A 12,647-nucleotide genomic window follows, 5' to 3' on the forward strand; every position below is an offset into this window, starting at 1 on the left:
ATTATTTACATAACCATACATAGAGTGCACTCAATATTAGAGAGTCTCATTAAGTCTATATGAGAGAGTTTTCAACACAATCGTGATTCATGGAGCCTTGTGATTTGGAGTGTTACTATTACAAGGACGTGGTCATTGTATCTTGGGAGATAGAGACATGTGCCGATCAAACATAAGCACCGTAGTGAGGCGTAAACTTGTCTTAAGGACAAAGTGTTTAACATTTGCCTCGACCGTATTTTCTAGGTTTTTCTAATCCATTATATCATGTTCATTAAACATTGGTTACTCATGTGCATGCATTATTGTGATATATAATTGCATGAATTATTTCTTGATTTTCTATGCGATTTATTATAGCAATTAGACCCTAATTTTTCCAACAAGTTTGCCTGCTTTTGTTTTGTCGGTAAGGTTTTCTTGGATTAAACTTGATAATGGAGGGAGTTGTTTGTGGAAATATTGGAAGAGTAGCGTGCTATATATAGTGTTTAGAGTTTGGCCTATTTTCAATGAGTTAAGAGGGAGAATGTATTTCCAGGAAATCGCGAGTTGGGGCAAGAATTTTATTGCTAACGCCAACGCGTCCAAAGCCGAATGTGAAAACTTATTTTTGACTTCTAGATGATGGATGAGTTTTGAGAGGACTTTTAGCATATTATATATTAACAGAAGCTTTGATTCTATCCGTTGACATACACCAAATCTCCCATGGCAGGTGAGATTGTGAACCATTACTCTATAATAATCACCCTTCACTAATGAAATTGTTAATAGTATTATCAAAATTTATATTTTCTTAATTTTGACTTATTATGTTGTCTAGTAAGGTTCGTCTTCAATTTATTGCTCGTAACCATTACAAGCAAGAAGTTCAAAACTCTTGAAGATTGAGAGTTTTGGTCCTTTAAAGCCGAGGGATTAATATAAATTATGAAGATAATAGATGCGAATACAAAGCTGTCACTAGTATAAAAATAAACTTTGCGCGACGAAATAAGATTTGTTGTGCAAAGTATGCATTCATTACTCAAAACCTTGCGCGACGAATTTTTTGTTGCTAATGATTTGTCGCTCAAAGTTTTTAGTTTTTTTAATATATTTTATTTAATATTTTACACGAAGAAAATTGTTTTATTATTTCTCTTATTTTAATTTAATTATAGTAATTGTTTGCACGACGAAATATTTGGTAGCACAAGATTTTTCGAGTTTTTACTTGTTTTTAATTTAATTTAATTATATGACTTTACTTTTTAATTGCTTTAATTTAAATTGATACATTCAAAATAAAATTACATATGAAAAATGTTGATCAAATTATCCATAATATATATTATATTTAAAATGTATATATAAATTAATAAAGTACAATAATAAAATCCTAATTCTCAACTTCTCAACTTTCTCCGTCAAAGTCCCAACGATTCCCTATGAGAAACAAAACATGGTCAAATAACCAAAAAACAACATAAAATAATACCAAAAAATTGGCATAACCTCCCCTAAAATCGGCATACCCCAAATCTGACCTCAAACTCCCCATCACCTTGAACCTGACCCCAAACCCCATCCTAAACCCAAAATTAACTCCAAAAACACATTATTGAAAAAAAAAATTTAGGGAGAAAATACCTTTACTCAAGATTGAGAGTGAATGAGAGATTGGGAGGAGGAGAGATTGTGAGACAGTGAAAGGAGATGGTGAGAGAGAGGAGAGAGTGAGTGAGTGAGTGAGAGATAAGACAGAGAGGAGAGATTGAGTGTGAGTGAAAGGAGTGAGTATGAGAGTAATGGTCGGATTTGGGTTGAGGGAAAGAGAAAGGAGTGGTAAGAGAATAGGTAGAGACATTGAGAAATTTGTGGAGGAGTTATTTTAGTTTTAAAAACCGTATCACTTTGTGCAACAAATAATACGATTTTGTGCAACGAAAGATTGGTCATGAAAAGTCTTAAAAAAAATTCCCACGTCCCATTTTTGGCGCCCACCTAAATTTTTAGAAGGGAGACTTTGGATACGGTCCTTAGTTATGAATATTCTTTGATTGAAACCTTGTTAGTTTTTAATTTTTGGTCGAGGTCATTGAAATTAATGTGATAATTTATTTCTATGTACGTTACTATATTTTTTTAAATTAAAAATTAGAAATTTTAGTTGTTTATATAAATGAGATTTTAAATAAAAAAAACCATAATTTGTGGGATTAAAAATATTAAAATATAAATATACTATAGTGTGTGTGTGTGTGTAAACATGGGTACATTCTTCAAAATCACAAAAAAACAAAAAAACAAAAAAAAACAAAAGATATTAGGCTTAATAACATTAGTAAATTTCTTCGATTAAACTTGACATGGATACATTTTAAAATCAAAGGAAAAAAATGTACCCATATAAGTTTAAAAATGGATTAGAAAAAAATTGAATACATTTTATGTAAAAAAATGGTACATTTTACATATAACAAATTGGTATATTTAAGAATGAGTACATTTTAAGATTAAACAGTTTTACATGAATGGGTACATATAATTAGCATGGGTACTTTATCAAAATAAAAAGTACAAATAAAAAAAATATATGGGTATAAATACAAATAAACTTTAAAAAATATGGGCACAAAAAGAAATTAATATATGGCTACAAATTAAAACTGAAAATAAAATTGGTATAAATTAAAAAAGAATTACAAATTAAAAACTAAAACTAAAAATATATGATAAAAAATTTAGTCATAAATATAAATATGCTAATTGTATTTTTAACATTAAATGAATATATTTAGAGATTAAAAAATATTTTATTATTGAAATAATTAATGATATTATTAATACTCAAGGATCTTGATTAAAAATTAAAAAGGAATAGAATTTGAATCAATGGAGTAGCAAAAGGAAGGATAATAACCTAATTTCTCCTTTTTAGGATTTTGTTCGATGAAAGGATTGGTTGCTCAAAATTTTGTGCGACGAAAGATTGGTCGTTTCAAAGTTTTAAAAAAAAATTTCAAAATAATTTTCCCGAGTCCAATTTTCGGCACCCGCCCAAATTTAAGGATTTTGTTTGACGAAATAATATTAAATTTTGCTTCGTCGTGCAAAATTCATAAAAATAATTTTTAATATACAATTTAAAATAAAAAAATAAAATAAACAAGGTTTATGCCACGAAAGATCAATATTCGTCGTGCAAAATTTTAAAAAAATAATAAAAAAAAAATTATTTACAATTTAATATATAAATTAAATAAAATAAATAGGGTTTAGGTTGCGAAGTGTTGATTCATCAAGAAAATAAAATAATAAAAAAAAAATAAATAAAATAGTGTTTAGATGACGAAATATTAATATTCATCACACAAAGTTTTTAAAAATTAATAAAATCTAAGAAAATAATTTTATTTTAGAATTTAAAATAAAAAAGAAAATAAATTGGCTTTAGGCACGAAATATTTGAATTTCGTCATGCAAAGGTTTTAAAAAAGAATTTTTATTTTATCTCCTTTGCTAATCAGCTCGTAGACTTTCTCACCAAGGCTCTTCACAAATCATGTCATGGTCCGAACAGACTTGTCCGGTATAGGAGGACTGCTACAATTAAAATAGTATCTCCGAATTCTTCTCCAGTATCATAGTTTTCCTTATATGATTGTAAATCCTAATTGTACTTATATGATTCTTGTCATAATAAGTTAGAAAACAAGACAAATGAATGGGCATAGCAACACTCGTATTTGTAGAACCTTGTTGAATCAATGCTATGTTTTAAGTGGCCTCTTTTGTTAATGTGTAAATTGATGAATTGATTTAAGTAAATTACAAATATGTTTAGTGATGTGTCTTAGCTCATAGGCTAAGATTTAGTGATTCATTTTAAATATGTTAGTTGAGTCTCATAGGACTTGGTAGTATACAAATGTCTTAAGCTTAGTGGAGTATGAATTGGATGGCTGAGATTGAATTGAGGATATGTCTCTTTCTCTCTCTCCTCCAACGATTATTACATTAAAAAGTGTGTAAGCTCACAACCTGTGTGCATATTCCCTAAAAATATGGAAAACTTTCAAAGAGTACTCTTACTATGAGTTTTAAGGAAGAAACATTCTTATTCTTCTTATTTCTTCAATAAAACAGCTGTATTCTTCTTTATTCTCTCTAACATGGCCTCAGAGCCAGGTTGAGTCTGAACTTCTGGGCGTCATGTTTGTGAGAGGGTGAGCTCAGATTCATAGCAAAAGCTCATTACAGTGATTCAAGTTCATATCAGTGATCAAGTCTAACATGGTTGGATCTGGAGGAAGAGAACTCAAAGTGCCAGTCTTCAATGGCGAGAATTTTGATTTCTGGCAAATCAAAATGAAGACCATTTTTCGATCACACGAACTGTGGGATTTGGTTAAAAATGGGTATAAAACTCCGACGAAGAAGGAGGAGGAGCTCACGGAGGCAAAGAAGAAGCTGATGCGTGAGAATATGGTCAAGTATGCTAGAGCACTTGGAATCATCCAAGGTGCCGTCTCAGATCAAATTTTTCCAAGAATCGCAACCCAGGAGAGTGCAAAGGCTGCGTGGGACATCCTGAAACAAGAATTTGTGGGTGATAAACAAGTAAGATCTGTGAAACTCCAAGGTCTTATAAGGGATTTTGAATACACTTGCATGAATGATAATGAATCTCTCTCTGTGTATATTGCTAAACTGTTTGACTTGATCAACCAAATGAAAAGCTATGGTGAAGATCTGAGTAATCAAAGAATTGTTCAGAAGTTGTTAATCAGTCTACCTAAGTCTTATGATAGTATTGCAGCTGTGATAGAAAATACTAAGGACTTAGACACCATAGATGCACAGAATGTTGTTGCTATCTTAAAAGGTTATGAACAAAGGCTTGATAGACATGGGGAGAGTAGTATGGAGAAAGCATTTGCTAGTTTGAATATTGCACTAAAGCCAAATAGGTTTAATGGTCAGCCAAACAGTAGTAAATACCAGAAAAATTTTAAGCAAAGAGGAAAACAGTGGAGTAACAAGGTTGATTGGGGCAATAAGGCTAGTTTCGCTGTGAAGAATGATACCAATAACACTGGGGAGGAGTGTGAATTCTGTGATAGACTTCACTATGGAGAGTGTTGGGTTAAGAACAAGGTCAAATGTCACAAGTGTAGCAAAATTGGTCATATTGCAAGATACTACAATATAAACAAGGTTGTGCAACAGGTGAATTTTGCTAATTAGATAGAGGAAACTAGAAACCTATTTTATGCTAACCATTCTAGATAAATGAAGAAAATTAGTGATGAATAGTACATAGATAGTGGATTTAGTAATCATATGACATCCAGGGAAGATTTACTTGTTGACATTGACAGACATGTGAAAGCCAAGGTCCAAGTAGGCACTGGAAACTTAGTTAAAGTGACTGGAAATGGGACACTGATTATTGAAACAATGAAGGGCAGAAGATATATAAGAGAAGTAATGCTTGTACCTAGTCTTACAGAGAATTTTCTCAGTGTAGGACAGATGACAGAGCATGGTTACTTTCTTCTGTTTGGAGATTATAAGGTAAATGTGTTCGATGATAGATCTCTAAGAAATCTAGTGGTCAGTGTAAAATAGAAGGGAAACAGATGCTTTCCTCTAAATCTCAATACCAACAAAGAACTTGCATTGAGAGTAAATGTGCAAGATGATGCAAAGTTATGGCACAAGCGGTTTAGGCATCTGAATTTTAGGAGTCTCAAGCGGTTGCAGAGTCAAGGAATGGAATTGGGGCTGCCTGAAATCCAAGACAGTGATGATGTATGTCAAGGCTGTGTATTTGGAAAGCATCACAGAGAGTCATTCCCTAAGGAAACCACATGGAGAGCACAGGAACCATTGGAACTGATTCATTCTGATGTGTGTGCACCTATGCAGGTTCTAACCACAAATGGAAACAGATATTTCCTCACAATCATTGATGACTATTCAAGAATGTGTTAGATCTATTTTATGAGCAATAAATCAGAAGTGTTTGGAATATTTAAAAAGTTTAAAGCTATGGTTGAATTGCAAAGTGGTTATTCACTGAAGAAACTGAGAAGTGATAGGGGTAGAGAGTTTAATTCCACTGAGTTCAATGCATTCTGTGAGTTAATTGGGATGGAAAGACAACTCACTGTGTCATATACTCCACAGCAAAATGGAGTGGCAGAAAGGAAGAATAGGACAGTATTGGAAATGGCTAAAAGTATGCTGCATGAGAAAGGACTACCCTATAAGCTGTGGGGAGAAGATATTGAAGTTGGAGAGTCCTCTCAGTCATCATCTTCCATTTCTTGTGAAAGATTAAGTGCTCATGATGTATGTGCACAAACTCATTTTGTGGATACATAAACTTTTGACTCAACTCCTTTGAAATGGAGAAACCTGAGTGAGATATATGAACATTGCAATCTGTACATTGTTGAACCTGAAAATTTTGAAGATGCTGTAAAGGATGAAGCTTGGAAAGTTGCTATGCAAGATGAAATTGATATGATAGAGAAGAATCGGACCTGGAACTTGGTGAATAGACCAACTAACAAACCTGTAATTGGAGTAAAGTGGGTATACAAGACCAAACTGAATCTAGATGGATCTGTGCAGAAAAACAAAGTAAGGTTGGTGGCTAAGGGATATGCACAGAAGCCTAATGTGGATTATAACAAGACATTTGCACCTGTTGCAAGGTTGGACACTATACGAACATTGATTGCTCTAGCTGCAAAGAACAATTGGCAGTTATTTCAATTAGATGTTAAGTCTGCCTTCTTGAATGGTGTTCTTCAGGAGGAAGTGTATGTGGATCAGCCAGATGGATTTATTGTAGAAAGGGAAGAGAACAAAGTGTACAAGTTGAACAAGGCTCTTTATGGACTGAAACAAGCACCAAGGGCTTGGTACAGTGAAATTGATGCTTATTTTGAAGACTGTGGGTTCAAAAAGAGTGATAGTGAAGCAATTTTGTATACAAAAGGAGAGAAGGATAAAGGAATACTCATTGTGTCAATTTATGTTGATGATATTATTTATACTGGCAGTAGCATTGAAATGATACAAGAATTCAAGGCTAATATGATGCATAAGTATGAAATGACAGATTTGGGTTTGCTACATCATTTTCTTGGAATGGGAGTTATGCAAACTGAAAGTAGTATTTTCATTCATCAAAAGAAGTATGCTACTTCTTTACTTGAGAATTTTGGGTTACAGGCTTGTAAATCTGTTAGTATTCCACTTGTTCCATGTGATAAACTGAGAAAGAATGATGATAGTGGAGCAGTTGATGTAGCATAGTTCAGAAAAATTGTTGGCAGCTTGTTGTATCTCACTGCAACTAGACCAGATATCACGTATGCCTCTTGCTTACTAGCAAGATTTATGCATTGCTCAACTAATAAGCACTATGGAACTGCAAAAAAAGTGTTGCGATACATACAAGGAACCTTAGACTATGGTTTGGAGTATAAGAAAGGTCAAGGAGTAATGTTGTTTGGATTCTATGACAGTGACTGGAGTGGATTAGAGGAGGATATGTGAGGTACTTCAGGGTATGCATTCTCTTTTGGAAGTGGGGTATTTTCTTGGTCCTCAGTCAAGCAACACTGTGTTGCATTATCCACTGCAGAAGCAGAGTACATCAGTGCAATAGAAGCTACTGCACATGCAACTTGGTTGAGCTTTGTGTTGGAAGATTTTGGTGAAACACAGACTGTGGCAACTCCGTTGAACTGTGATAGCACCTCTGCTATTGCAATTACTAAGAATCCCATTTTCCACAAGAAAACCAAGCACATCAATCGAAGGTATCATTTTATCAAGGAGGCTCTGTAGAATGAAATCATTGATTTGGTGTACTGTCCAACCAAAGATCAAGTTGAAGATATATTCACAAGGGCACTGGCCAAGGAGCAGTTTTGTTATCTCAGAGAGAAATTGGGAGTAAGATCAGTTCACAATTTAGAGGGAGTGTTAATGTGTAAATTGATGAATTGATTTAAGTAAATTACAAATATGTTTAGTGATGTGTCTTAGCTCATAGGCTAAGATTCAGTGATTCATTTTAAATATGTTAGTTGAGTCTCATAGGACTTGGTAGTATACAAATGTCTTAAGCTTAGTGGAGTATGAATTGGTTGGCTGAGATTGAATTGAGGATCTGTCTCTTACTCTCTCTCCTCCAACGATTATTACATTAAAAAGTGTGTGAGCTCACAATCTGTGTGAGAAGCATATTCCCTGAAAAAATGGAGAACTTTCAGAGAGCACTCTCGCACTGAGTTTCAAGGAAGAAACATTATTCTTCTTCTTCTTCTTCTTTCTTCAATAAAACAGCTGTATTCTTCTTTATTCTCTCTAACATCTTTAGAAGTTCCCTTAATAATAACGATATAAAAAGTTCGAAGTTTTTTTTTTATTTTTTTTTATTTTTTTTATTAATTGAAATTGTAATCGGAAATTGTTTGGTAAAAATCACGGGCGGAGCTAATGCATGCCTAGTATGTGCAGGCTGTGCAGCTGCGCTCACTTGGAAAAATAATGCAGGCTTTGTCCGATTAATTTTGGAGTGGCAAATTATAGAACCTGAGCGTAGTAAAACCTCCACTTAGAAAAGTAGTGGAGGCTTTGTCCCAATTTGTAATTTCATAATTTAACTATATTTAGACGATTTTTTATGCTCCATATGAGTAATTAAAATTTTGGCCCTGTTACTGATAAAATTCAGCCTTAGTAAAACAAATGGCAACTTCAAGTGATTCAAAAACCAAAAGTAGCATTATGAACAACAAATATACGTATGTAGGAAATATAAAGATCAACGAATTAAAAAATCCGATAACTAGTCATGATCACTCCCAAAGATGTAGAGTACTAGTACCAACTCTAATGCCAATTAGCTACTCTGTTTTCACTTGCATTGCAAACTTTTGAGCGTCTTGGCTGACAGATCAAATGCAATGGTGCAGTCCATGGTGGAAGACTTCTTCTTCTTCATTATAAGCATCAGTTCAACCTTTCCAGTCACCTTAGCCGCACTGTTAAGAGTCAACACCCCGCTGCTCAATTCACTGCCAAGATTGGAACCACTTAATGCACTCGAACTCAAGCTCACCTCGACATTCATTTTTTTGGTGGAAAGCATTCCAGCCTTGCTCTTTGGAATAACTACTTGCCCAACAGCCGCGCCTTGGTGCAAAAACGTGACAGTGCTTGCATCAAACTTGTAAGGACCCCAGTTTGTATTTTTCACCTTGATTTGGGTTGTGAATTTTGTATCGAATGAAGGTGTTGCCAGGACGGAGTTGAGTTCTTGGACGTTGATGTTGCCTAGCCTGACCTTAGGAGTCTTAACTTTCATGACAGTGAGACTGATCACAGTTATGACAATGATCTGAAACACAATGAAAACACCAACATAAATGGCCAACTTGATTCTCTTCTTGCGTTTGAGCTCATCGGCTGATTGCAAAGACTCTGCATCACTTCTCTGGTAACCATTTTCCTGTGCCAAGGGATAGGCCTGGTTGGTTTTCTCAGCCATGTTTCTTTTGTTTTCTGGTCTGCAATGGGGAGGAAACTTTCCCTGCTTTTGTTTCGTGGGTTCGGTTTTCTTGGATTAAACTTGATAGTGGAGGGAGTTGTTTGTGGAATTATTGGAAGAGTAGCGTGCTATATATAGTGTTTGAAGTTTGGCCTATTTTCAATGAGTTAAGAGGGGGAATGTATTTCCAGGAAATCGCGAGTTAGGGTAGAATTTTATTGCTGACGCCAAACGCGTCCAAAGCCGAATGTGAAAACTTACTTTTGACTTCTAGATGATGGATGAGTTTTGAGAGGACTTTTAGCATATTAATCATCAACAGAAGCTTCGATTCTATCCGTTGGCATACACCACATCTCCCAAATGGCAGGTGAGATTGTGAACCATTACTCTATAATAATCACCCTTCACTAATCAAATTGTTTATAGTATTATCAAAATTTATATTTTCTTAATTTTACTGATTCTGTTGTCCAATAAGGTTTCCTCTTCAATTATTGCTTGTGAACCATCACAAGCAAGAAGTTCAAAACTCTTGAAGACTAAAAGTTTTGGTCCTACTACAAAAAACACTTTGCGCGATGAAATAAGATTTGTTGCGCAAAGTATGAATTCGTTGCTCAAAACCGTGCACGACAAAATTTTTGTCGCTAATGGTTTGTCATGCAAAGCTCATGAAGATAGGGTTGCGCGATCAAAATTAATCTTCATCGCGCAAAGTTTTTGGTATTTTATTTAATTAAATTAATTTAATATTTTGCAAGACGAAAATAGTTTTATTATTTCTCTTATTTTAATTTAATTATAGTAATTGTTTGTACGGCAAAATATTTGGTAGCGCAAGATTTTTCGAGTTTTTACTTTTTTTTTAATGTAATTTAATTTGTGATGACTTTATTTTTCAATTGCTTTAATTTAAATTGACACATTCAAAATAAAATTACATATGAAAAATAATGATCAAATTATTCATAATATAAGTTATATTAAAAAAAAAAAAAATATATATATATATATATATCTAAAAATTAATAAAGTACATTAAGAAAATCCTAATGCAAGTATATTGTAGTGGTGCTGGCATGGGATATGGTCCGATAGCATCCTAATTCTTAACATCTCAACTTTCTCCGTCAAATTCACGACGATTCCCTACGAGAAAAAAATGGTCAAATAACCAAGAAAACAACACAAAATAATACCAAAAAATTGGCATACCCCAAATCTGACCCTCAAACTCCCCCCTCACCATATTCCCGACCCCAAACCCCACCTTAAATCCAAAATTAGCTCCAAAAACACATTAATGAAAAAAAAAAAATTTAGGGAGAAAATACCTTTTGGCAAGATTGAGAGTGAGTGAGAGATAGGAAGGAGAGAGTGTGAGACAATGAGAGGAGATAGTGAGAGAGAGAGAGAGAGAGAGAGAGAGAGAGAGAGAGAGAGAGAGAGTGAGAGTGAGAGGAGTGAGTGTGAAAGGGTCGGATTTGGGGAGAGGGGAAGAGAAAGTAAAGGTAAGAGAATAGAGCGAGACATTGAGACATTTGTGGAGTTATTTTGGTTTTAAAAACCGTATCACTTTGTGTAACGAATAATACGATTGTGCGTGACAAAAGATTGGTCATTGAAAGCCTTAAAAAAAATTCCCACATCCCATTTTTGGCGCCCACCCAAATTTTTTGGATTTCGCGCGATAAAAAGATTGGTTGAGCAAAGGTTTGCACGACGAAAGATTGGTCGTGCAAAGTTTTAATCATCAACATAAGATTCGATTTTATCTGTGGCATACACCACATCTCTCAAATGGCAGGTGAGATTGTGAACCATTACTCTATAATAATCACCCTTCACTAATCAAATTGTTTATAGTATCATCAAAATTCCTATTTAGGTAATTTAGCCAAAGGTCAATAAAATTTTTACTATTAAGCCATATATCAATGACATATTTGTGTTTTGGACTTTATCAATGATATATTTTATTAATTAGGCATAGGTCAATGATTAATGCCACATAGGCTTTAAGTCATTATAAATAGTTAGAATTTGACTATTCTATCATTTACTGTCTCTTTCTCTCTCTATAAATGTTATATGGGCTTAAGCTATTATAAATATGGATTTAGATCATCTCCCGATCAATTTGTGGAGATCCTTCGGGCCGATGGATCTCATCCATTGATACAAATCCAACGGCCAAAATCTCTTATCCTTCCGCTTTTTCCCTCAACTCTTCTCTTTTTCCCTCACTTCGAAGCTCTCAACCTCGAACCACTAACTCCTCAAATTCCAAATTAAATTCAACCCCACCTCAAAATCAGCCCCAACATTGCCACAACCCACCCAACCCACGACCACCAATTGAAAGTCCCTCACCTTACCCTCTCCAAAATCAGCCCCAAACACCACCACATCCCTCAGTTGCAAGTCCCTTGACCTTAAAATCTCAGTCGATGTTAATGAAACAACAAAGAAAGGGGCCGTGCAAACCAATGTCTTTTGGTTGCAGAGATCTTTTTCATAACTATGGAAGAATTAGAGTGAGAGAAATCTCAAAGATGAAGAAGAAGAAAGAGATGACAAATAAAAAACTAAAATAGTAAGGGATAGTGAAAAAATAAATCAGACTTAGTGCACATATGACCTGCAATTGAATTTGAGGTTTCTTAACAACGATGCGGTGTAGGGGTGCGAGGGAGAAGTAGGAGTTGAGGGGGAAGAGAGGCGGGGGAGGAAGATTTGGCCGTTAGATTTCTATTCCTATAGAACTGATCTTGAGAGGATCTGAATCCAATAAATAGTTAGAATATGTATATTTTATCACTCTCTCTCGCCCTATGTTTACATAAAGGAGTCTACTCAAGTAAAAAAAAAAAGGGAACCAGGAAACAGACATTGCATTACAGTGTTCTAATGCAAATGTAAAAAACATAACCAGGAAACAGACACTACATTACAGTGTATGAATCTAAATGTAAAAAATAGAGCTAGGAAACGGACATTGCATTACAGCGTCTGAAACTAAATGTAAAATCATGAGTTGCATAAGGTGTGAAGTGTAGGAGACGTGTGAGTGATGGAA

General features: G+C 34.3%; 2 protein-coding genes across 2 annotated transcripts; one reads left to right on the forward strand and one right to left on the reverse strand.

Moving 5' to 3' along the window:
• Positions 1–4,281: 4,281 nt before the first annotated feature.
• Positions 4,282–5,235, forward strand: LOC126625528 (uncharacterized). The gene has a single exon (XM_050294595.1). The coding sequence runs from the start codon at positions 4,282–4,284 to the stop codon at positions 5,233–5,235; it is 954 nt and encodes a 317-aa protein (XP_050150552.1).
• A 3,542-nt stretch (positions 5,236–8,777) lies between these two features.
• On the reverse strand, positions 8,778–9,666 carry LOC126626916 (uncharacterized). The gene has a single exon (XM_050296316.1). The coding sequence runs from the start codon at positions 9,563–9,565 to the stop codon at positions 8,933–8,935; it is 633 nt and encodes a 210-aa protein (XP_050152273.1). The 5' UTR covers positions 9,566–9,666; the 3' UTR covers positions 8,778–8,932.
• Positions 9,667–12,647: the final 2,981 nt, after the last annotated feature.

This window comes from Malus sylvestris, chromosome 6 (assembly GCF_916048215.2).
Source record: "Malus sylvestris chromosome 6, drMalSylv7.2, whole genome shotgun sequence".
Classification (NCBI taxonomy): Eukaryota; Viridiplantae; Streptophyta; class Magnoliopsida; order Rosales; family Rosaceae; genus Malus; species Malus sylvestris.